Source organism: Choristoneura fumiferana, chromosome 3 (genome assembly GCF_025370935.1).
Source record: "Choristoneura fumiferana chromosome 3, NRCan_CFum_1, whole genome shotgun sequence".
Taxonomy (NCBI): domain Eukaryota; kingdom Metazoa; phylum Arthropoda; class Insecta; order Lepidoptera; family Tortricidae; genus Choristoneura; species Choristoneura fumiferana.
Window position 1 is genome coordinate 18,814,548 of NC_133474.1, and position 23,992 is coordinate 18,838,539.

The following is a 23,992-nucleotide window of genomic DNA, read 5'->3' on the forward strand; positions in this document are numbered from 1 at the left end:
AGAAAGCTTTGGTTTTTACTGTTGTACTGTGCTATGTTATTTTCTTAGTCATATTTATTTTTGATTCTTGTTTTCTTTTCTATCTCAGTTTTCAATTCTGATGTATATTCAAAGTAATACGTAACCATATAACAATCTTAAGGTAAAATAACCCTAATCCTGGTACTCAATATTAACCCTAATTGCTACAGTCCTGAAAGCTATAAGGCACTCCTCTCCAAGGCTCCAGAATTATAATCATCCAGTCAAAGGCTTTTAGAACATCCCGCGCTAAAACTTGCCTTTGTCCTCTAGGCAGGAGAATACGGGTTGGTAATTTTCAAGATCGGATTACGTTGTCAATGACAGTACTCTGGTAAATACATAAAGATATACTGGGATTTCAAAAATGGTGTAAAAGAGGATTTATGTACAAGCTTTTATAATTTCCAATTTACATATACGTATGTAGTATATAAGTGCGGTCAAATCTTGCAATTTGAATTTGAACCACTTTTAGTGGTCGTATTGACCTGAAATTAGGCATACCTACTTATGTAAATCTGCACAACACTATAATCTTTTTGTGCTATCCTGGTGATCCAGCCGGATATCTGCAGGACGGAACTTGAAATTTGTTACGGAAATGTAGTTTGGATGACGATGCAAGTACAGTTAACAAAAAGTACAGTCGCCATAAACTTGTATTAAAAATGAAATTCTTAACGAAAAACTAATTTCTACTTAATCCGTGTAACACATTAAAAAACCGGCCAAGAGCAAAACGGACTCGCGCAACGAGGGTGAATATCAAGCGAGTTTCGTTATATTGCGGGACTGCGCGGCTATGTACAAGTACAAGTGAACGTTCATCGAAGGCAATGTACAGTGAACCGTGTTTGATTTCAGCGCCACTATGGAACCTTGTGAGAATATGAGAATTAAATTCAACGTGCACCAAGTCTCGACACACAATGTGTCCCAAATTCACGAAACAGTATATCGTCATTACTTTTTAAATAGCTCGTAGGTACGTCAAAATCGATAATTTTTCTTTATGAACTTTATGAACATTGTTTCAAGAATTTCAAATTTGAAAGTAGTGATGATAATACAGGGTGAAATATTAAACGTGATACAAAACGTGCTGAGCTTTATATTACCTACTAATTTTGTATCTCGTTCAAAATTTTAGCCCTGTATTGTACAGTCAACGTCATAAATAAGTGATCACGTTTTACCTTGTCACTTTAACGTCATGTATGAAAAGCCATACGAAATTGTGTAACGACTGAAAGCGACAAGGTACAAAAGTGATCACTTATTTATGACGTTGACTGTACACGGTGCAAATGACGGTTGGACTCGTAACTCGTAAGGTATACATTATTGTGTTAAAAATAGTCTAATAATGGTTGATACACTATCTGGGATATTATTATTATTTTCGAAGGATTGGTTTTTCTCAGCTCTAGGCTGGTATTAACTACATTTACGGGTTATCCACCAAGTAAATGTAGCAAGAGTTGTAGAATAAATATATTATTATTATTATTATTTATAATGCTTACTTCATTTAAAATTTACCACGAGCTTTGCGGTGAAGGAAAACATCGTGAGGAAACCTACACAAACCAGCGAAGCAATTCAATGGTGCGTGTGAAGTTCCCAATCTGCACTGGGCCCGCGTGGGAACTATGGCCCAAGCCCTCTTGTTATGAGTCCAGCAGTGGGACGTATATAGGCTGGGAAGGGATGGGATTTATAATGCACAGGCAGCTTATACGTGCATATCATTGTTCTGTTCACTTGTGTAATTGTCTTCAATAATATATATTCCATCATCTACTCAAAGGTTGACTGGTAGAGATCCCTTAAAGGGATAAGTCCGCCTATAAGCATAAATATCTCAAAGTTTGTCAATTGTGTTTTGTTTCTTTTCTTTTATACAATAAATAGTTACATACATACATACAAATTCCATAAATAAAACCCCTTCTATCCTATCTAGGTATTCTTTAATTTTAACCGCTAACCCTAAATTGACAACAGAACTGCAGCGTAATGTTGGGGGTGCAAGGGTTACTGATATGCAGTTAGAAGACTTGCATAGAAAAAGTGAAGTGTTTTTTTTTACGTGGATGTTTAGTCGTGACAAATTGTCGAACTTATATGCACTTTTTTTACGTAAAACTGACCGTAATTGACCCCTAGTGCAGATGAGGCCAAGTGTATCTCAAGCCTATTCACTCTAGCCTTGAAGAAACCAAGATGGTATTTATCCGCACTGCACACTGTGCACTGTGTGAAAGTTTGTAGCCAAAACAATTCATGACCAACAATGTTTTAGCCTAAGTCATTTTCTATTCTGTTTTGAAAATGCTATAATAGTGTTTATTATTCACAAATGTAGGAAAACAACCATCTTTATGTTCGCTACAATCCTTACGGGTGAACGAAACGACATGCTAAAAAAATATGACAAAATGCAAAGGAAAATGGCTGAAATAAATGAACAACATCTATATTTAGAAAAATGGCCATGCTTGTGCTTGAACATAGTAGGATCAAATATTGAACTGTAGACTTTGATGGGATTGCCGTTAATGTGCTTTCTGGAACCCTAGAACAAAAATCTTGCTATTTTGAAAGTAAAATCTAAATTGAGGAGTAACGGTAACAACTTTCAAAATGTATGAGTAAGATAAATTGTAAAACCACTAATGACTACTAAAGCTGCATATTTCTTTTTAAAAGTTGAGTCTAGTAGGCTCAAAATATATGCATCTAACAAACTTAAACCGATTTGAACGAATATTTAATTGAAATCGAAAACCACGCGACAGAGTACTTGTAACGTACGACCTATCTACGTGTATGAGTGCGTTACATAAGATTACTATTGCTACAAATCGACATAATTCTTAACTTTTTCGTGTAATTGTAGCACTTGTAACTTTTGTAGTACAAGTCAGGTTTTAAGACCATCTAATACAATAAAATTATTAACACAAAACTTTCGCAAATGTTCGCAAGTGTACTTATGTAGTGGAGCGGAAACATACAGTGAAGTTTACGCGACGCTTTTATGGAAACGCATCTTAATTAATTTGAACAATTTCGTGGGGGTGAACTCCAAAATACGAGTATAAAATATAATATCCCATCAAAATCAATACAAAAACAAAAACTATACAGTGAGGTATATAAAAAAGGAATTGTGTCCACTAAAACGAGTTTCGTGCCCGATGGTTGCTGCAATTGTGCATGGAGGGGAATGCGCCGATTATCATTCGTGCACGAATTCGAAGGTGGCTATCAAGATTGAATTTCCTATTTACATAGAAATATGTTAAGCCGCGGCTTGGAAATTGTAGCTCCGAGAATTGTTAGCTGGGTTGGATTGGGACTCATTATATTAATTTTCTTAGAAGCTTAGGGCAAAATTGTATTTACTCACGAATAAATAGAATCTTGAGACTGATATAATTAATACTGCCGCGTTAGCCCGCGACGCACTCCATGATAAAGAACCTCGGATAGATTCGAAAATATCTGGTTCTCCGATAAATTATAACGTGAGTAATCTGATGTATGTAATTAATACCTACTCACTCGTACACTTCAGCGTGGAAATGCTGTCAGCCTTATGGGCACTTTCCGCAGGGACAAGACTTAAGCGAATTGTATATGACGTTAGGTTATTTTTGGGCTAGTTTTAAATTGATTGGTATTTTGTGTTTGTTCCATTTGTTAATTATGGATACACTGGCTTACAATCGCGGATTTGCCCCTTGAAATTATCTGTGACGGGAAATATCGTATATCTTAATCCTTTTACATTATAAAGGAAACTTTTAGAATTTGTCAGACCGTATAAGCGACCATAAAAGTCTCAAGTCCAAAAGGCTTTAAAGTTTTTGGGTTTTGTGGTGCCATTGAATACGATTTTAGCCACACAAGTTGGCGTCTTTTATAAACTGATTTAAAATCATGATAGCCACCTTGTCCTATAAAACCGTGCTTACTAGGAGTGCCGTTGCGGGGTGCGGGGGGCGGCGGGGGGCGCGGCGCCTCCTCGCGCGGTGCGCCCGCGCCGCCCGGCGGACTCGCCACTGCAACACCAACCATAAGGAAATTAAAATAAGAGTCATAGTCCTGTGACGCTTTGGAAGTGAAGGGCTTTGGTTCTAGATCAGGAGAAGTGCTAATAATTTTGCAATTGTTTGAAATAAATAAAAATGGGTCAAGTGCGAGTCGAACTCACGCGTTCTTCAATGAAATTCTCTTTTTGTATATTTTTTTAATTTAAACTACATATAGTTTACAATTTGTCAGAGTACTAGAGCTAGGAGTATATGTATTTTTTTTTTCAATTATCCATTGGTCTATTTAATTAATTAATTCAGTCTGTTAGTCAAACAATTAAACAAAGCTCCCCTAAGAAATCGAACTCTAAACCTGTTTAGGATACTGGAAATTTGGTTAAACATTACATATTTAGAAGAAATTTCCGGGACCATGGAATTCTTCAACGGATAATAACATGTGTAGTGTAAGACTTGAATCTTGCTTCTAATTACGAAACTTAGTCGATACGTTGAATCCTGTTGATTTGCCAGTAGCTGTAGTTCGAAAGTTGTAAGCTTTGCTAAGTTGTAACCACGGCTTCTCAAATAACGCCGAGGATATATTAAAGCGTACGCAGCCAGGTTTATTCAAGTAAATATAATTTAAAGTATCAGAAAATACTGTATGGAGGTTCATAACAACGAACTTAAAGCAATACACCTTGCTACTTCGCGAAAACATCTATAATAGCGTTAATCCGATGTGAATGATAGATAACCAGAATGATGTTCTGAACTGATACCTGAATGAGCGTAGAACCAAAGTCAGAGACTGAATAAGACAGCAAAAGAAATAACAAAACTAATAAAAGAAAAAATGTAATCTGCTTAGAAAGAAGGGGTAAGTGGCATTGGGACTAGAAGTTTGAGAGCTTGTGACTTACTCCATTGGATCGTGTAGCCCGCGGCCCGAGGGACCGCTCCAACTTTGAAATGAACAAGTGTCAAAGTAAAAAGCGTTAAGTCGAACTGAAACTTATTTTTATATCAAACTACCAACAGTGTGTGAAGATTTAAATTGGAATGGTTAGTTTTATGATTTATTGGATTTTTACATTCAAAGTGAAGCCAGTTCTAAAAGTGAAAAGGGTTGATAGTCTAATGGTGATTTCCACCGGCGAGGCGAGACGAGACGAGGCGAGACGAGAATTGAAATTTGTATGGCCGCGCCGCCATACAAATTTCAATTCTCGTCTCGCCTCGCCGGTGTTAAATCACCTTTAGAGATCGTTGAAGCTTTAGTTTTACGATTTATTATTTACTTATTTACTTTCTTATCTTCTTTTATACGATAGGGGCAAACGAGCAGGCACGTCACCTGATGGAACGGAATCACTGCCGCCCATGGATATCCATAACGTAAGAGTTATGGATGCGTTGCCGGCCCTTTGAGCAATGAATAGGCTCAGTTTTTGAAGATCTACAAGTTGTACCGTTGTATTTTATGTTGTTAATGTTTTTTAGATTTTTTGATGTATACGAGAATTTAGTTACATATACAATATTTATTTTATGTCTGATACACTTATATGTATGTTAATAAATTCCAATAAAATATTTAAAAGTAGTTTGTTTGTTTGTTACATAAATAAAAGTTAAAAACAAAAAGGTTACATAAATAAAAGTTGTGTTAAGTACAAAGGCGGACTTATCCCTGCAGGGATCTCTGCCAGTCAACCTTTGAGTGGTAGAGGAGCAATCAGAAAACAAGGATCGACAAATAGAGCAAAACATTTGAATGAATATAAATGCATATATAAACCTCAAATACCTAACTATATACAATAAATATATAACACATATATAAAACATTAATATATTTATTACTAAATATAAAATAAAATACATAAATACATACAATACATAAATAATACAAGTATAAAGGATAATTCATCATCCAGCCTATATACGTCCCACTGCTGGGCACAGGCCTCCTCTCAGAACAAGAGGGCTTGGGCCATAGTTCCCACGCGTAATTACTTACTAAATAATCAAGGAACTAGTGTAGTGTGTGTGTGTGTGTGTGTGTATAGTGTAGTTATCCCATCTGAATTCTTAACCATAAAGGTATACACAATAGTATCCACTGTGTCCAGAAATGATATTAGATTTCTTACTCGTACCACTCACAAAAACAATTTTACCCGTTTTCAGGGTAAATTCTCTAATTATTACCATTAATAATAATTGGAGCCAATTTTCTACAGTAATATTTTTTTTTACACAAGAGGTGTATTTTTTGAACAGATTTCTTACTTGCCTTCAATACAAATAAAAAGCGTCAAACTTTCACAACTTCTACGTACCCCTGCTAAATACAAACTCAAAAGGGACCTTTGAAAGTTCATATTTGCAAAGTGAGCTGGAAACTCCGACCTCTAGAATCTCAGACGTTGGAAAATCGCAAAACTCAGTCAATTCAATGCAGGCATACTTGAAATGCGTGAGACGACAACCGAAAGGGGAATAAGAATATTTTAAAATTTTGTGTCAAAGTATTGGTAAAACGAAAAATGAAAAAAATATTTACAAGCTTTTATTTAGTTTCACCTGTCCCGTTGTCTGCCTGTCTGTAATCAAATTTTGCAAGTAAAATTCGACCAACTTCCAGTGGTTGGATTAACTTGAAATTTGGTATATTTATGTAAATTGCGTGATAATACAATAATCTGGTAACTCTTCGAAGAACTCTTCAACGGTTAATGGCATCGACTTGAAATTTGGTATGCAAATGTAGTTTGGGTGGCAATGCAAGTACAGTCAACAAAAAGGACAGTCAAGGAATAAAAAGTAGCCTATGTCATTCTCTAGCCCATAACTATCTCTATGCCGAACATCACGTCAATCCGTCGCTCCGTTTCGACGTAAAAGACGGACAAACATACAACACACACTTTCGCATTTCTAATATTAGTATGGATTGCACTGAATTGTGATTAAGGTTGATATACTATCTAGTTATACAAACATTAAAATAGCATAGAAACCAGCAACATCAAATACGAAAACACAAATTCCACGAACTTGTTAAATAACTTTCCAAATAACAAACATGCTATCAATCACAAATTTGGTAAATATTCAATGCAACGGTAATACCCCTTGTAAAAATATCATAAGTATCATGGGACACTTGACACCAATTGACCTAGTCCCAAACTAAGCAAAGCTTGTACCATGGATACTAGGCAACGGATAAACATACTTATATAGATAAATACGTAGTACATTAAATACATATTAAACATCCAAAACCCGAGAGCAAACATTCGTGTTATTCACACAAATATCTGCCCCGGCCGGGATTCGAACCCAGGACCTCAAGCTTCGTAGTCAGGTTCTCTAACCACTTAGCCATCCGGTCGTCAAAAAACTGGTTTTCTGGCCATAACATTTGTGTTAATTAGTTTCAAATGAAAACCCTCGACCAGTTTTTAGAGACGTCAAAGACGAAACCAAATATGTAGATTTCGTATATGTTAGATCTTTCACGTCAATAGAGATACGAAATAAGTGTTTTTTTTTCAGACAATGTTTAAAAAAATCATACAAAATGAAGTATTATTTTTTTTCCAAATCCGGTAGACAAAAATGGAGATAAAAGATTGGAAAACCGATAGCCGTTTGACTTATAATTCTATCTGTAGTGCAAAAGTAGGAGATACGATTCAAAACTTGTCAATAATCGATGAAAACCTCGGTAGCCCCTTAAAAAAAATTATGAACAATTTACAAGTTTAACGCCAATTCTTGTTTGTCTTTCTGTCTGTGACATAGTAGCTCTCGAACAAATTGACCGATTTCGATATGAGTTTCCTTGCGATGGTTCTTAACTATGTTTCATTAAGGTTCAGCTGTTTTTGAGATATTAAATTTTGAAATGACAATATCAGAGGTTTTCAACTTTTGGGAGTTGGTTAGATTATATTTAACTTGCCCTGTTTTGGGTCCAATCATGCAAGTTCATTTGACTTACTCCTAGTGGTCGGATCGACTTGAAATTTGGTACACAAACATAAGTTGTATGAAAATAAACATTACGGTCAGCAAATAAAGCTTGCATTGAAAAATATTTTTTGACAACTTATTTATTTACAATAGACACGGATGAAATTAATAATATTTTTCATTTGGTCTTCATTGGTAATTTTTTTTGATGCAACACACCATTTCCATGCAAAATCGCAAGTTATTCACCTGATGGTTACAGACAGACATAACCCATAGAGACAGCGTCAAATATATTGCCAAACTGAAATAACCAGATGAAACGGTTCCGTTTCGTGTTATTTCCTAGGCTTTACACAAATTTATTTCTATGGGTACACGTCACACAAAATGTAGTGTTTACTCGACAAATTTTTGACCATAGTCATCCATACGGACTTATCACGCTATTTACGAGTACTTGACACTTCAGTTCGTGATTGTACGTCCGACGTAATATTACTAAATAGCGTGATAGTCCGTTTACTATTTTGACGACACATTCGTTACATGACCGTATAGAAACCCAATTTTATTGAATCGCTGGACTTTCCCGGAACAAATTGCTTCCTGGCGACGTTGTTCGATTGATCCGAAGCATTTTTCGATCCGGGTCGAGAAAACAATATTTCATATTGAATTGATGTTGCTACATCATTTTATTTTACCTCAGAGAAATTTTCGAGTGTGTCGCAACGCAGAAATATATTTACAAAGACAATCGTCCACATAAAAGATTTGCTTCCTTTTATTTGGTTTTAGGTTCATTTTTTTATGTGTTGATCTGAATGTTATTGCAGGTTTCACTTGGGTTTATTAGGTAGATCAATGGCTGTAGTACTTGAATAAAGTGTTTTCTTCTAAAAAGTTTTTGCAAGGTAAGTTAGCATTTCTTCAATAATTAATATTAAACTTTTATAGATTAAATTTTGCTATTTTCCTTCTCATCAAAGACAGAAAAGATGAACTTCGCTTCAGTTCAATAATTACCTAAACTGTTTCGTAGAATTTCAAAACTAATTTTCTATTTCTAAGAAAGGGTTAATATTGGATGCTGAACAAATCTTACTTCTTGTCAAGTCGCAGCAAAATAATTGTTATTAAAACGAAAATGGGTAAAACGTTTAAGATGGATCTATTTTACTTACAAATAACAAAGACAAGGTGTTAGTTGGTATGAATCTGGTAATTACCTGTAACAAAAGATTACAAATTAACATAAAAACGAATATGTTCACAATGTTTTTTTTTTGTAAAAATACGCCTGTGTCACGATTTACTTTTGTTATAATTTTACTACAGTTTCAAGGTTAAAATCACCATATTGAGGAATATCATCAGTGTAAGCCTATTGTCATTCTTCATGGTAGCGTTCTTTAAATCAGTGCGCCAACAAAACGTCCTACGTCGTTTTCAGTTAGTGACAAAACCAAAGAAACAAGGCATTTCAACTAAAATCATTTATTTCTTATCATTTGTGTGCATTTGCCGTCGTGGCCGAGTGGCTTAACATATGGCCTCTCAAGCAGAGGATCGAGGGTTCAAACCTCGGCCTCGCGCCTCTGAGTTTTTCAGAATTCACGTGCGAAATTACAATCGAAATTTACCACAAGCTTTACGGTGGAGAAAAATATCGTGAGGACACCTGCACAAACCTACGAAGCAATTCGATGGTCTGTGTGAAGTTCCCTATACGCACTGGGCCCGCGTGGGAACTACGGCCCAAGCCCTCTCATTCCGAGAGGAGGCCTGTGCCCAGCAGTGGGACGTATATATATATATATATATAAAGGCTGACGTGATGATGATGATGATCATTTGCGTACGTGTTCGCGATTACGTCCGTTACGTTACGTGAAAATTGACCTCTCGCCCCCTCCTTATCTTCCAAACTACTGCGCAAACATTCTGTCCTATATTTCACCCCTTAAAGGGTAGATTTTCAAAATATATTTTGTTGTTTACAATGGACATCTAAAAATAAAAATAAATGATTTCAATAGCTGAAGCTAGTTTCGATTTTTCATGCAACAATTAATCCCTTATTTCAATCCTTTACAGGTTTCATTTCCAAAAATCTGTACTTAGTGCTCGCCTACGTGCTAAAACAAAGCCTTGTGCATGAAAGGCTTCATTCATACACATCACACACATACTCGTATATTGTGTGTGTGTGTCAGTCCACAACTCTCTCACTTTTTTACAAGCTTTTTATTATCTTATCTTATCGTTAGGGGTCCTTGCGGATACACTTCGACCCATAGGGATCTTTTGTGTAATTACCCCTCCTTCGCACTTACTCTATTGCCTTTATCACCTCGTTCATAAATTGGATGATTTGACGTAGCGGTAGTGAGTGCCTTAAAGTCTCCTGGTGCGGGGTAACCGTCGCCAAAGACTCTCATTCTTAATCTGGCGAGGGCGTCACATTCACACATAATGTGTTCCATTGTTTCGTCTTCCTCGCCACATATTCTACAAACTTCATTGTCCTGTAGTCCCATCTTTACTAGTATGTGTTTAGTATCGAAATGACCTGTAAGCCCCGACGATATGTCGGAGTTGTTTCCTACTGAGTGTCCAGAGTTTTTTAGTCCAGCTTGTGCTGACATTTTCGATGAATCGTGTTGAATTCTTTAGACCTTCCAGTGTTTTCCACTCTTGTTGGTGTTTAAGTCTGGTGTGGTCGTTTATGGCATTCTTTATGGTTCCCTGTGAAAGTCCCACATACGGTTCAGGCCCTATGTTTTTGTTCATTGAACCTTCCCTTGCTAGCTCATCTGCTTTTTTATTTTCGATGAAGCCTTTGTGTCCTGGGATCCAAACCAGTCTCACTTTGTTGCGTCTGCCAAGCTTGTTTAATGCTTGTACTCCATTATAGATCAGTCTTGAGTCAACCTTTGGCGATGTGAGTGCCTTTAGAGCTGCTTGACTGTCACTGAGTATATACATGGTTTTTTTCCTTTACCTTCCTATCTATATTCTCCTGTGCACAGGAGATAATTGCATACGTCTCTGCTTGAAAGACGGTTGCATAATTTCCCATGCTTAGGCTACTTTTGTACCGGATTTCATTTTGGATCCATCCGTATACCATGAATTTTCAGTCCTTCTGCCCATTCAGCCCTTGTGGGAACATGAACCTTGAAGTTCCTTCGGAATATGTACTTTGGTTGCATTTTAGCTTTTTATTAACTTGCAATGTAATGTTTGATGGAATCTTGTAAGTTAAATTTGATCAACTTCCAGTAGCCGCATTGTCTTGAAATTTGGCATACTTATGTCAATTGCGTGACAATACTGACAATACAATAATCTGGTCACTACCTGGTAGTGACATCCTAGTAGTTTGGCCAGGATTCACTCCGTAGAAGGGAACTCTGCAACGGTTAATGGCATTGACTTGAAATTTGGTAGGTATGCAAAATGTAGTTTGGGTGACAATGCAAGTAAGTCAGCAAAAACAGTCACAAAAACACAACAAAAAAGTACAGTCAGCAATAAAAGCTTGTATTAAAAATGTTTTTTTTTTCCCCCTAAAACTTATCTTTTATAAAACTACTATTGCAATGATGTAACAAGTTGTAGTGAACCAGGTTAATTGAACAAATTCTCGTAAATTCAGTTCTCACGACTGAATTTGAATTTATTACTGCGAACCAGGATTAAGGTTTGCGTGTTAAATTGAATTAAGTATCATATTATATTATAGTATCAAAGCAGCGTCAAAGTCAAAGTTGATAACGCCTTACAGGAGAGTCTGTGGGCTTCAGAAAATAACTTCAAGTTCTCGGGTGCTTATCACATGGGCTAATCTTCATTGATGATATCTAAAATGTCGGCCAGTGAGAAAGAGCTCCTCCAGTCTAGTAATATTGACGGATGGAAGTTTCAAAGTAAATTGGCCGACGGATAATCTTGTGGGAATATTGATTTCGATGTAATCCACCGTCTTCCATTAGATGTCAGTAGGTATTAGTGAGTATCAAAGTTTTTTGTGTGTGTGTAGGTGAATTTTACTGACGATTTACAATAACTACAGTTTAATCTAATAATTTAAGATAAATTTGAACATTCTAGGATCACTGCGCCTATCTGTCACAGTCAATTGCCAGCCCCCAACACTTCCCTTATTAGTCATATCTAGACAAGCCAGTTTCACTCGCATTTGTTCAGTTTTTAGGGTTCCGGAGCCAAAATGGCAAAAACGGAACCATTATAGTTTCGCCATGTCTGTCTGTCTGTCCGTCCGCGGCTTTGCTCAGGGACTGTCAATGCTAGAAAGCTGTTATTTTGCAAGAATATATAAATAAACTATGCCGACAAAATGGTACAATTAAAAATTAAAAATATTTTTTTTTAGGGTACCTCCCATAGACGTAAAGTGGGGGTGATTTTTTTTACTCATCCAACCCTATAGTGTGGGGTATCGTTGGATAGGTCTTTTAAAACCATTAGGGGTTTGCTAAGACAATTTTACGATTATGTGATTCGTTTGCGAAATATTTAACTTTAAAGTACAAATTTTCATTAAAATCGAGCGTCCCCCCTTCTAAAATCTAAACCGGTAGGTGGAAAAATTTGAAAAAATTCAGGGTAGTAGCAAGTATATCAAACTTACAAGGAAAACTATAACGGCTAAGTTTGCTTGAGAATTATCAGTAGTTTATGAGTAAATAGCAGCCTAAGGTATAAAATATACCTAAACTTGAAAGATTCCGCATAAAATACGAAATCCTTAGAAAAATATTACTTATTTTTTTCGTAATGGCTACGGAACCCTATTCTGGGCGTATCCGACACGCTCTTGGCCGGTTTTTTTCTTTTTGTTTCATTTACTGTGTATTCTTTCAAATGTAGTGATTTTTTTATATCTTGTATTTTAAATTACAACACTGTTATACGTTCCAATATTGTTCCAATAATAATTAATAATAATTACCTGAAAACCAAATTACCCAAAGTAATAATTTCGGGTGTAATTGTTACCCGAACACCAAAGTAAAAAGGTTGTGGTACAGTTCCTTAATATGGACCTCCACAAAATCAATTATTATATCCAAAAAGTGTACTTAGTTCTCAAAATTGATTAATTTTGAAACTATGGAATAAAATGGGAAATTTCCATTATAAATTTTACTGTGACAAAGTAAAAATACCGATGCACAAAATGGGATCGTAAGAGGCAAATAGGTAAAAAATAAAAGACTAAAGTCCCGTGTAAATATTTACCTACCTATCCATTGTTTACAGGCTTTGGCGGCGTAGCAGTTTGTGTAAATAAAGCGGCTAATTAAAAGCTCTTTTAAGTAAAAGACCGCTTCGTGAATCAAAACAGTGACTTGAACTATCCTTAGTTGAAAACAATGTTAAGAATTCCAAAACTACTGAAGCTTTACTATTTCAAACGACTATTCTGGGGCTTAATTTTGAAAAATCGCGTAGATTTTACCATTGCTATAATTCAAAATCTGTTTCTCAGGATAATAATATGTAATATTTCACAATGAATTCTGAATAGGCATAAAAACTTTATAATACTGGCACAAAATTATAATTCAGATTATAATCACAAACGTCGCCTAAAACCATGATTATAGCGTTTTATTATACCGCATGAAAATAAGAAGTACCTATGGATTAACACGCACTTTCATATTTGGCATTTGAACTTGCTGCCCTGCAATGAAAGGATTAAAATACAAACCACGTGGCTTAACAAAACTGTTTTTATAACCAACCCCTCGACTGTTTTTACAAGCTTATTTATGTATGTGTTATGTATGTAAGGGGATCCTTTCGACTGCCATTATTTTATAAGTCATATTGTAATGTTTGTCATAATTATTGTTAGCCATAATTTTTTTCCCGCTGAAACCGCACATTTTTCATAAATTTTTAAATGGTCATCCTTTAGAACTCTACAGGTTACGTTAGGTTTGTTTTATAACAATTCAGAAAAATAAATGGTTTCAGAGAAAAAGAGTTATGCCAAACATTACATTACGACTGTCAATTTTTGACCAGTCGATATAGACCCGTATGTAAGTAGGTAACGTTATCAATCTTGAAAGTCAAATTTCAACCGATTTAGAGATTTGGAAAGAAATGTAAACAATCAACGAAAAGTACAAGTCAGCAAAATGTTTTTTTTTCAACAAGTAACTAGACTTATTTGGGACTCAGATTTTTTAAGAATAGAATTGTCTCCTTAGCAGCACCTCGCTTTAGTACAATTCTGTTGCGATAAAAAATTCTCGCGCCTCCCCAAAACTGTTTGGAGAGTAAATAAAAGAAATATTTTCGTAACATATTTTTTTACCCCACCAAAGGAGGAAAACGAATTACCACACGAGGAAAACACACGTAGTTACGCCTTGAGGGAATAATTTAGGAAAGGCCAAGATTCACAGGATTAATTTACTATGGACGTTTAATCCCACATGATAATGGTGTATGTTCTTGGAAATATATTTTCATACAAGCACAAGAGGTAGGTTTCGATTGACTGGAAACTTACCGCTAGAGGTAGATTTTCAAAAAACAAATGAAAGCGGTGCTCTCTCCTTACAACCTGTCAATAGCCACACGCAAAATTCCGGGCCCTAGTTATAAAGTTTTGCAACTGCGGCTGCAGCGTCTCGGTTTTTTATACGAAATTTCATTTCTTATTTATTTCGTCTCTTTTTGGGTTGTAGAGGTAACCCAAAAATTCGTTCTTAATGTTCACGGTACATGATTAAAGGATAAGGTCAAGTTCTTAGTAGTTTTGTGAGTAGATGTTTTGACGATATTACAGTGGCCGTGGGCACGAGCAGACTGTAATGTGGTCGAAACGTCCAAGTACATACATTTATTGTATATTTAAGTACTGTTAATGACAGGGTGTCCGACTACGAGATGAAAAATTTAAGTTTAAAAAAATTAATACTTTTGATGCTGACTGATATACTGCCATCAGGTAGGTATACATAGGTAAAAGTCAACGTCATAAATAAGTTATCACTTTTGTACGTTGTCACTTTAACGTCATGTTTGAAAAGCCTTACGAAATTGTGTAACGACTGAAAGCGACAAGGTACAGAAATGATCACTTATTTATGACGTGTGTATGACCAGCAATATTTTAAAAATGTCAAGTATTTTAAAACAACGTTACGAGCTATAAATTTCCTCTCATATTTCTTGCGGGAGTAAAATAAATCATGGAACCAATAAAAGCTATCCGGAAGATTTTGCGATTTCTCGTATATCTAGAAAACACTAAGTTCAATATATTTCTCATGGAAAACATTAACCGATGCATTCTAGACTTCCGTTAGGTTTGCTTGTGGGATTGCTTTGTGACCATAAACTATGACGGTAAAATTGAAATGGCTTAGTCTGTATGGAACGAAGAAAAAGCTGATTGGTGTATGACAGAGGTGGCCTGCCAGGTGGATTTTATTAGACCTAAAATCTATTTTTTATTGACTAGAATAGCGGTTCTTAACCTTTTTGGATGGCGACCCAAAGTATTTGAAGTCTCATCATCATCATCATCAGCCGGAAGACGTCCACTGCTGAACAAAAGCCTCCCCCTTAGAACGCCGCAATGAACGACAACTCGCCACTTACATCCACCGGCCCCGCAACTCTCACGATATCGTCAGTCCACCTAGTGGGAGGCCTGCCATCGCTTCGTCTTCCGGTTCGCGGTCGCCACTCGAGAACTTTTCACTTTTCTCCCCAAACAGTTATCTGTTCTTCGAGCGATGTGGCCCGCCCATTGCCACTTCAACTTGCATAATTTTTACAGCTATGTCGGTGACTTTAGTCCTTCACCGAATTTTCGTATTCCGGATTATATTGCGTAAAGAAACTCCACGCATACAGCTCGTTGTGTGACTCTGATTTGAAGTCTATACTTAACTCTAAAATACCGTTAACATGAACGTAATTATGAAATATAAAAAATATTTTTTTTTTGGACACGCTTTTATTTGAGAATGTTAGTGTTACACATTTGTAAGTCTTGTCATCCAAACTCCGTTCCAAGTTTCAAGTCAATGCTATTAACCTTTGAAGAGTTTCGTCCCGCAGAGACGACCCGGGCCGGATTACCACAATTTCTCTGCCAAAATATTGTATTAACACTGGATTTACATATAAGTATGAGAACGCCAGATTTCAGTTCAATCGGATGCCAAAAAGTGACCGTTTTTTTTGCAAACTTTGAAGCTACAACTTCCAAGCATAAGTAAGTAGCAAGTTTAATAAAAGAGTAAAATATGAAGGTAGTTGTTAAACGCTTCACTACGCTACTTTAAGCCACAGAGTGAGCCAGGGCGGGCGGTAACACCCGTTCCTGCACGCGCCGGCCTTTACGACAACCCATCTGCCTATGAGTTATGACGACTGTATATTACCCATAAACGTCACTCTATAAAGACGAGACTTTTATTTGATTTGTTTTTATGGACCTTTATTTTGCTCGCCTTGTTTCTGTAACATTTAGGTTTTTGTATCACCTGAGGCCCTAAGCAATACTAGTATAAACGTTATACACAGCTTGTGAAATTCTTCACTTCTGTGTCGTTCGTTTAGTATGTTTAGTGGTACGAAGTGGAATGAACGACGCTGTCAGTCAGAGACAATAAACCTTGTTTCGACGTATTTCTTTTATTCCATACATTACTATTACGATACAATTGATTATTTGTGAATCTCACTAAAAAGGTTAGATCATTGTATTAGGCTTGTAAAAAAGGTTTTCCACTGTACATACGTTGTTTAAAAAAAGCCGTGGTGGCCTAGTGGTTTGACCTATCGCCTCTCAAACGGAGGGTCGTGGGTTCAAACCCCGGCTCGCACCTCTGAGTTTTTCCAAATTCATGTGCGGAATTACATTTGAAATTTACCACGAGCTTTGCGGTGAAGGAAAACATCGTAAGGAAACCTGCACAAACCTGCGAAGCAATTCAATGGTGCGTGTGAAGTTCGCAATCCGCACTGGGCCCGCGTGGGAACTATAGCCCAAGCCCTCTTGTTCTGAGACGTATATAGGCTGGGATAGTGATACGTTGTTTGTATTAACCAAAAAAGGCTGGTAGATTCTGCTTAGTAATGTCTTTGTAACAGAACTCTAAAAACAGATTTACTGGTCCAGAGATCGGGAAAGGTCAATATCCAGGTGTGATCCCGGCAGAATCGCCCACGCAAATGATTTATTTATCAATGAACAGGCAATATGCGGAATGGTGGAGTGGGCGTTCAGAGATCGCATTAAAGTTCATTGCTAAGTTTTAATGTTGAAGTCGATACAAACAAAATTAGAAGTTAGTAGGGTTTGATTGTTTTGTCTACAATGTTTAAGTGTAGGATTAGAATTTTTACTTTTATACCTTTTTATACCTTTAGCATCATATCCGAAAAATATAGCTAAGTACCTTATTGTGCATTTTTTGATAAAGTAACTTTTACCTTTTTTTTACAGGGTAATAAAAACAGAAACCCATTAAGTACTAAGACTTCGCTGTCCGTCCGTCCGTCTGTCACCAGGCTGTAGGTATCTCATGAACTGTGATAGTTAGACATTTGAAATGTTAACAGATTATGTACAACTGTGGCCGCAATAACAACAAATACTAAAAACAGAAAAAAATAGATATTTAAGGGGGGCTCCCATACATCAAAAGTGTTTTTTTTTCCGTTTTATAGAATTGCTAATCTTCAGCAATCAAATCATTCTTTAAAATTAAACCTTTTACATTATACGGTAAGTACCGTGCACACGCGTTACATTGAAGGCCACGGGGCGAAGTATTTATAATCCGTCGGCCAGGCAGAGCAATGTAACACAACTCCTACCTACTCTCTCGTAACGTGTGAATAACATAAATCACCTAACTCGCTATCGGAATACGGGAGATGTTAACAATTCGCTGTTGTCACACCTGATTTCATACGCGAGGTTCGCCAATGGCACAAATCCGGTTGCGTGTGAAATACGCGTAAAAGAAGCTAGTGACTTTTTTTATAGTGAAGGTGATTCTGATCGAGAAAATGGCAAATGTTTATTTGAAATACCTATGGAATTGTGAATTATTATGCTTTAATAAGACATTTACGCCCCATGCTTAGTAAGATCGCAAGTGTGCTGGATGTCGGTGGCATAAAATTACTTTTTAAGCTCTAGTGCACAAAATAAAATATTTCTGTTCATAAAATGTTTTCAAACGATAATATTGAATACTTAGCAAGTTTTTGCTAAAAAAACATTTTAATACAAGCTCTTTTTGGCTGACTGTACTTTTGTCGACTTTACTTGTATTGTCATTCAAACTATATTTGCATAGGTACCAAATTTCAAGTCGATGCTATTAACCGTTGAAGAGTTGCGTCCTGCGGAGACGATCCTGGCCGGACTACCAGGATGTCACTAATAGATTATTGTATTGTCACGCAATTTACATAACTATTCCAAATTTCAAGTCAGTCTGACTACTGGAAGTTAATCAAATTTAACTTCCAAAACTTGATTAAAGACAGACAGACAGACAACGGAACATGTGAAACTAAATAAAATCTTGTAATAAAAAAAATATGCAAACGTTTCAAAAATTGGGTAGGTACCTAATATTAACAAATATAATAGGTATTATAATCGAGGAAATTTAATCACGTGTTAATTTAATTTAATTTAATATTGTGCTAAATAATTTCATATTGACATCAGCCAAAGAAATCATAGCGAAATTGATTTTGAAAAGATTCCATCCCGGTATGTGATTAAGTTTCCCCAACTATATTACATTGTAGACGACAAGGTGATAGAATCCTAGTAACATTTGGATAGAGTCAAAATGAGCAATACCTAATGTGAAAACACACATTTAAATCTCGTTTTCACCCAACAAATTTAGCACTAAACCGTCTATAAGACAATGCATTTTAGCGTCTTTTACAAGCCCAATAACTTACGTAGTCCTCGAAAAGTCCTAACATCTTAAAATGTGCTAAGCGAATTTAAACTCAACGAGCGCCCGTTAACGCGAGAAACCGATCGTAATTCGCCTCAAAGTCGTTATCGACGGTCATTTCAGGAGTGCTGACAGGCGCGCGAATTTTATACTTCTGTGAAACTTTATCGCGTTATAAAAGCATCGGAACATCGAAATTTCAAATGTTAAGAAAGAAAATAAATAAAAAAAACACCATTTCACAAAAAATCCAAGGGTCCTTAAGAAACAGATAGATCCATTTTGAAGGTTTCCATTATCATCATTAATATTTTTTCTAAATGTTTACGAAAAGGAAACAAACGCAGCCGATTTTGTAACCATATCTTATATTAGTATAATATTATATAAGTATAAAATAGTATATATTTTCTAGGATATGAAGAGGATATGATTACAAAAACTAACGTTCGATCGACCATTGTTTATTTTTGGTAAACCTTAAGAAAAAAAAACAATGACAACGCCTACATAGAATACACATAAACGTAAAAATTCCATTTCAAATGTAAAATTGATGTTCTTTCGAAACTCCGTAAAATGTACGAAATTACTAATCTTAAGGTCTTAAGAATACTTTTTTGCAAATTGACAAAGACCAGTAGGTACATGAAACAAAAACTTCATTATTAGTTGCTTTGAATTGTCGACTTAAAATTGATTATTTTCAATTCACTGTCTTTAAATATAGCTCTTGAACTTTTACTAGGTACTATCTACTTATGTATTACTTGTGGTCTCTGCTTATAATACCTAATGAAATCAAAGTGACTCCTGGTCAAACTAGTTGGGAACAACTGACTAGAAGCAAGACGGTTGCATTGCAATCTGAATTAAATCCGTTTCTTTGGGGTGTATTATTATACCAACCATAGTAATATGCCAGATAATTTCATTTCGCACGTAGACACTGTCGTACATTTGTAAAGTCGAACAGTGATGCGTCTCACACTAAGTATCATTTCGCGGAATTGCACTGTCGTTTATTACAAATATTGCACAATCGTACATTAAACAATCTTGAGTAATAATGCGGTACGGAAGACACTTACTGCGGTTCTTCTCTATCTAGGCACCCGCCTTTAAACCCAATAAGCAGGCGTTGTATGGAGTCAGGTGTTTCGACGATGTTAGTCAAATTCAACGTCAAGACACGACCAACATTAAGACATCAGTACCACTACCATGAGTTTACAGTGATCGTACTCGATAGCGACGGCGTAAATTATTTGTAGAGGCGCTGTACAATTCTCCACCATACGCCCATTAATTTAAGCCGTCACTATCGAGTACGGTCACTGTAAACTCATGGTAGTGGTACTGAATTCTTATAATACCTGGAATACAACGGGTCAAATTATGATTGATAATCCGCCAATCACAGCAATAACCATGGAACTTTGCGGACGAGTTTCCTTCAAAGAGACACTAATTTGATAGCGTAGGCTGTTTGCAACAACAATTTGTGAATTTATACGTTGACTTCGAATTGGGCTGGAGTTTCGACTGTTACGTGAGAGGTAGTAGTAATTTAAGTTTAGTTTAGTTCGTCTTAGTTTGAGTTGAGTTGGTAATAGGTGAGTAGGTGAAGCGATTTATGTAGTTAAAGCCAAAGTTGTGCCTTTGCATTTATTTATTAGAAAATGTTTAACAAAAAATTTAACCGACTACAAAAAACCATGAAAATAGTTTTCTACCAGTCTGAAGTCGATCGGTGCCTCAGCACGAGCCAGCAGGAGTGGACCTGTAGTCATCTATCTCACCTACGCACTTTATATTGGGCTTCAATCACTCCTGCTCGTGTTGAGGCACCGACCGACTTCAGACTGGTAGAAAATTATTTTCATGGTTTTTTGTAGTCGGTTCACGCTTTTTTTCACGCTTTTTAGTGTAAAATAATCTAAGATACAATAGTTTAATATCAACTGCTCGTCACCTTTTACGAAATATTGCTTTTTCCGACGTTCATTATTGAGGAGTGCTGGTGTTTCACCACCCGTTTTACCATATGCAAATATATTGCAAATATATTGCTTAGCAACCGTGTCAAAGTAATTAAAATTCAACCCTTGAAATACTTGTTATTGAGTAGCCTATCTCCTGAGTAACTCCGATGGTCAACTGTCGTTTTCATTGTCAGTTAAATTTCACCAAATGATGATTTTATGAGCAAATGCACGAGTTACTACTAAATATATCCAATTTACTATAGGTGTCCCTACAACATTTGAAGAGTTCCCTCGATTTCCTTAAGATACAACCTAATGGGACCTAATTGAAGACATTCCTAGACGAACGCAAAAAAAAAACAAATCGCTTCATATAAATGACGGAGTTCTGAGGTACCAAACATTAAAAAATACAACCAATTGATAACCTCCTCCTTTTTTGAAGTCGGTTAAAAATAATAAGATTACTTACAGTCACAATTTGAGTAGGTATTTAGTAGCCTAAGTAATAAACAGAAATTATCTTTAAATTTTAGAGCGTAACTAGAATGTCGCTCTCGGCTAGCATTGTCTACTGTGATATTGTAAGTTACTAAACTTAATAAAGTACCATCGGCCCACCTAAACGGTCGATTTGGGAAAAACCTTCTAAAATGTAATCTCGCTAGGATTCGACCGCAGTGCAGTTTATTCCGGCTCTCTATTATACTTGGTAACCGACCTTTGACCTCTTGGTTTGTCCCTAGATTTTTGCGCTAAATTTAGCTTTGTGTGGTAAATGATATAGGTAAAGAATAGTTTCATTTGCATCTACTTTAAACAAGATACCAGGCATACATAAAAACTAATGATTTTCGTACTGGGCTGTCTGCCGGCTAGGTACAGTCAACATCAAAAGTAGCTGTACACTTTCGTACTTTGTCGTTTTACAGCTACGTACTAAACGCCATGCAAGATTGTCAATGTGTCAATGCGACAGAGTAAAAAAAGTGATCCGCTACTTTTGATGCTGACTGTACGAGTTGGATTCGCGTACCAAGAGTTCCGTACAAATTTGTAGGTATCTACATATGAATAACCAGTGTTAGCAAAGCCCAAGTACTAAGCAAAATACAGTGTGGGGTTATTTTAGATGGTTCCGAACATAGAAAAAAAGACATAAAAATTAAGATTTTTAGAGTTTTTTTTTTGGGTGTGTTATTGGCTCTGTGCACGACATCAGCGCCACCTAGCGTCCGCAACTTTGTTGGCTCTGAGGCTCTGACGTGTTGAAATTTCATTCATGTCATGTCATTTACAATACAAAACAATACAATGACTTTTTATTGTACACCAGAAATAGTAAGCGATACAGAAAACTGGCACATAAAAGGAAAATTACAAGGTAAACAATAGGCGGGTTTATTGCTTATTTACCGTGGCATATTCGATATTATGATATTTAACTAAGTACCTTCATTAAACTCGAGATAAAAATGCCTAAATCGTTGTTTAACTTAAATGCCAGCAGACTGTTATCAAGGAATAAAAAATCAACGCTGCATTATCACGCAAAACTTCTAAGACAAACAAAACTTCAAAAAGCAAACTCCTCGCAAGCCGCCCTTCGTTACATGAAGAAGCTCTTTATTTTCCGAGAAAAAACCAACCTAGATCGTCGGAGGCGTGAGCGTCTCGAATTCAGCCCCATTACGGCCAACGCCAGGAGATAAAGTGGCCAATCGGCCTTCTACAGCTTGGAATATTTACTGCCGACATGGAGCTAACATGGTCGTCACATGCGAACTTAAAAGGGTTGTTACGGACTTTGTTTAAGGCTTTGGGAAGGTGATTTATATGAGGGTAGACGTGTTTCTATGAGCGCTACTCAATGCAATTACTTGGATTTAGTAGGCAACAAGATAGACTTGATATACACATAGGTGTTTGGGAGGTTTGTTGTTATTTGACCATGCTCAATTCACATTTTGTTTTGTGTTTACGGAATGTACCTATTGATTTACATTTTATCAACAGGAGGTAAAGTGACCAGTCAGCCTTCTATAGCTTGGAATATTTACTGCCGACATGAAGCTAACATGGTCGTCCCATGCGAACTTAAAAGGGTCACGTTACAAAAGTGGTTGATAAGTAAATGGTTAGCAAGTTATGATTGGTTTTTTGGAGTATTTTTGTATTTTTTATTTGAGCTCCCAATTTGTTACTTTTACGGGTATACCGTGAAACCATATCGAAAATACAAACTGAGACATGGATGCACAGAAAAACCAGAAACCACCTCTGCTGCCGCTGGTCTCTTTTTCTGGTTTTTCTGCGCATCCATGACTCAGTTCGTATTTTCGATATGGTTAGCAAGTTTTGAAACTACGACTTACAAATACTGTACGCAACTTGTAAGGTATAATAAGCTTGTAAAAAGGATTACATTTAACCGCTGAGTATGCCAATTTAGTAATTAGAGTTTGGAGTTCGTAATTGGCAATAGAGAGCGCTGCGGCCCGGTCTCATATCAGGTCCCTTGGTCACTTTTTCTGACATCCACGAGAAAAAAGGGGTCTTATATATTCTTAATCTGGACACGGCACAATCAAACAAGTTTAAACAGGTTCACAAAATGATCAATGGTCATGCATAACAATAACCTTTTCACCGAAACAGAGCAGAGGTGAATCGAGCCAAGGAATAGTAGGAATCAAATCGGTGTGCGGAAACAAGAATGTATATAGTATACCTACACGTAGGATGATAAGGGACTGAAATGTTGGGCTGACTTACACTTTGCAAGTTATCTTCAAGTAATTGTATTAAGCAGAGCCCTTTGCTAACATCTGGTAGCATGGTGAACGGTTGTGTTGCTCTGAAGTTGAGTTCGAAACACGTCAGTGTAGTGTGGTGGTGGTGATAGATGGGTTTGTGTGATTAGTATGTTTTCTTACAGTGTGCAGGT

General features: G+C 36.4%; 1 protein-coding gene across 12 annotated transcripts in view; it reads right to left on the reverse strand.

The window, feature by feature from the left end:
- The window catches only part of LOC141426873 (dual specificity calcium/calmodulin-dependent 3',5'-cyclic nucleotide phosphodiesterase 1A-like), a 348,580-nt gene that overhangs the window by 52,835 nt on the left and 271,753 nt on the right, over positions 1-23,992 (reverse strand). For 10 of the 12 annotated variants that reach the window (XM_074086111.1, XM_074086109.1, XM_074086104.1 and 7 more), the window contains exon 3: positions 4,008-4,094. The exons of the other annotated variants lie outside the window; for them this stretch is intronic. In XM_074086111.1, coding sequence (XP_073942212.1) covers positions 4,008-4,094 — 87 coding nt within the window. The remainder of the gene's footprint in view (positions 1-4,007; positions 4,095-23,992) is intronic. 12 annotated transcript variants of the gene reach the window in all.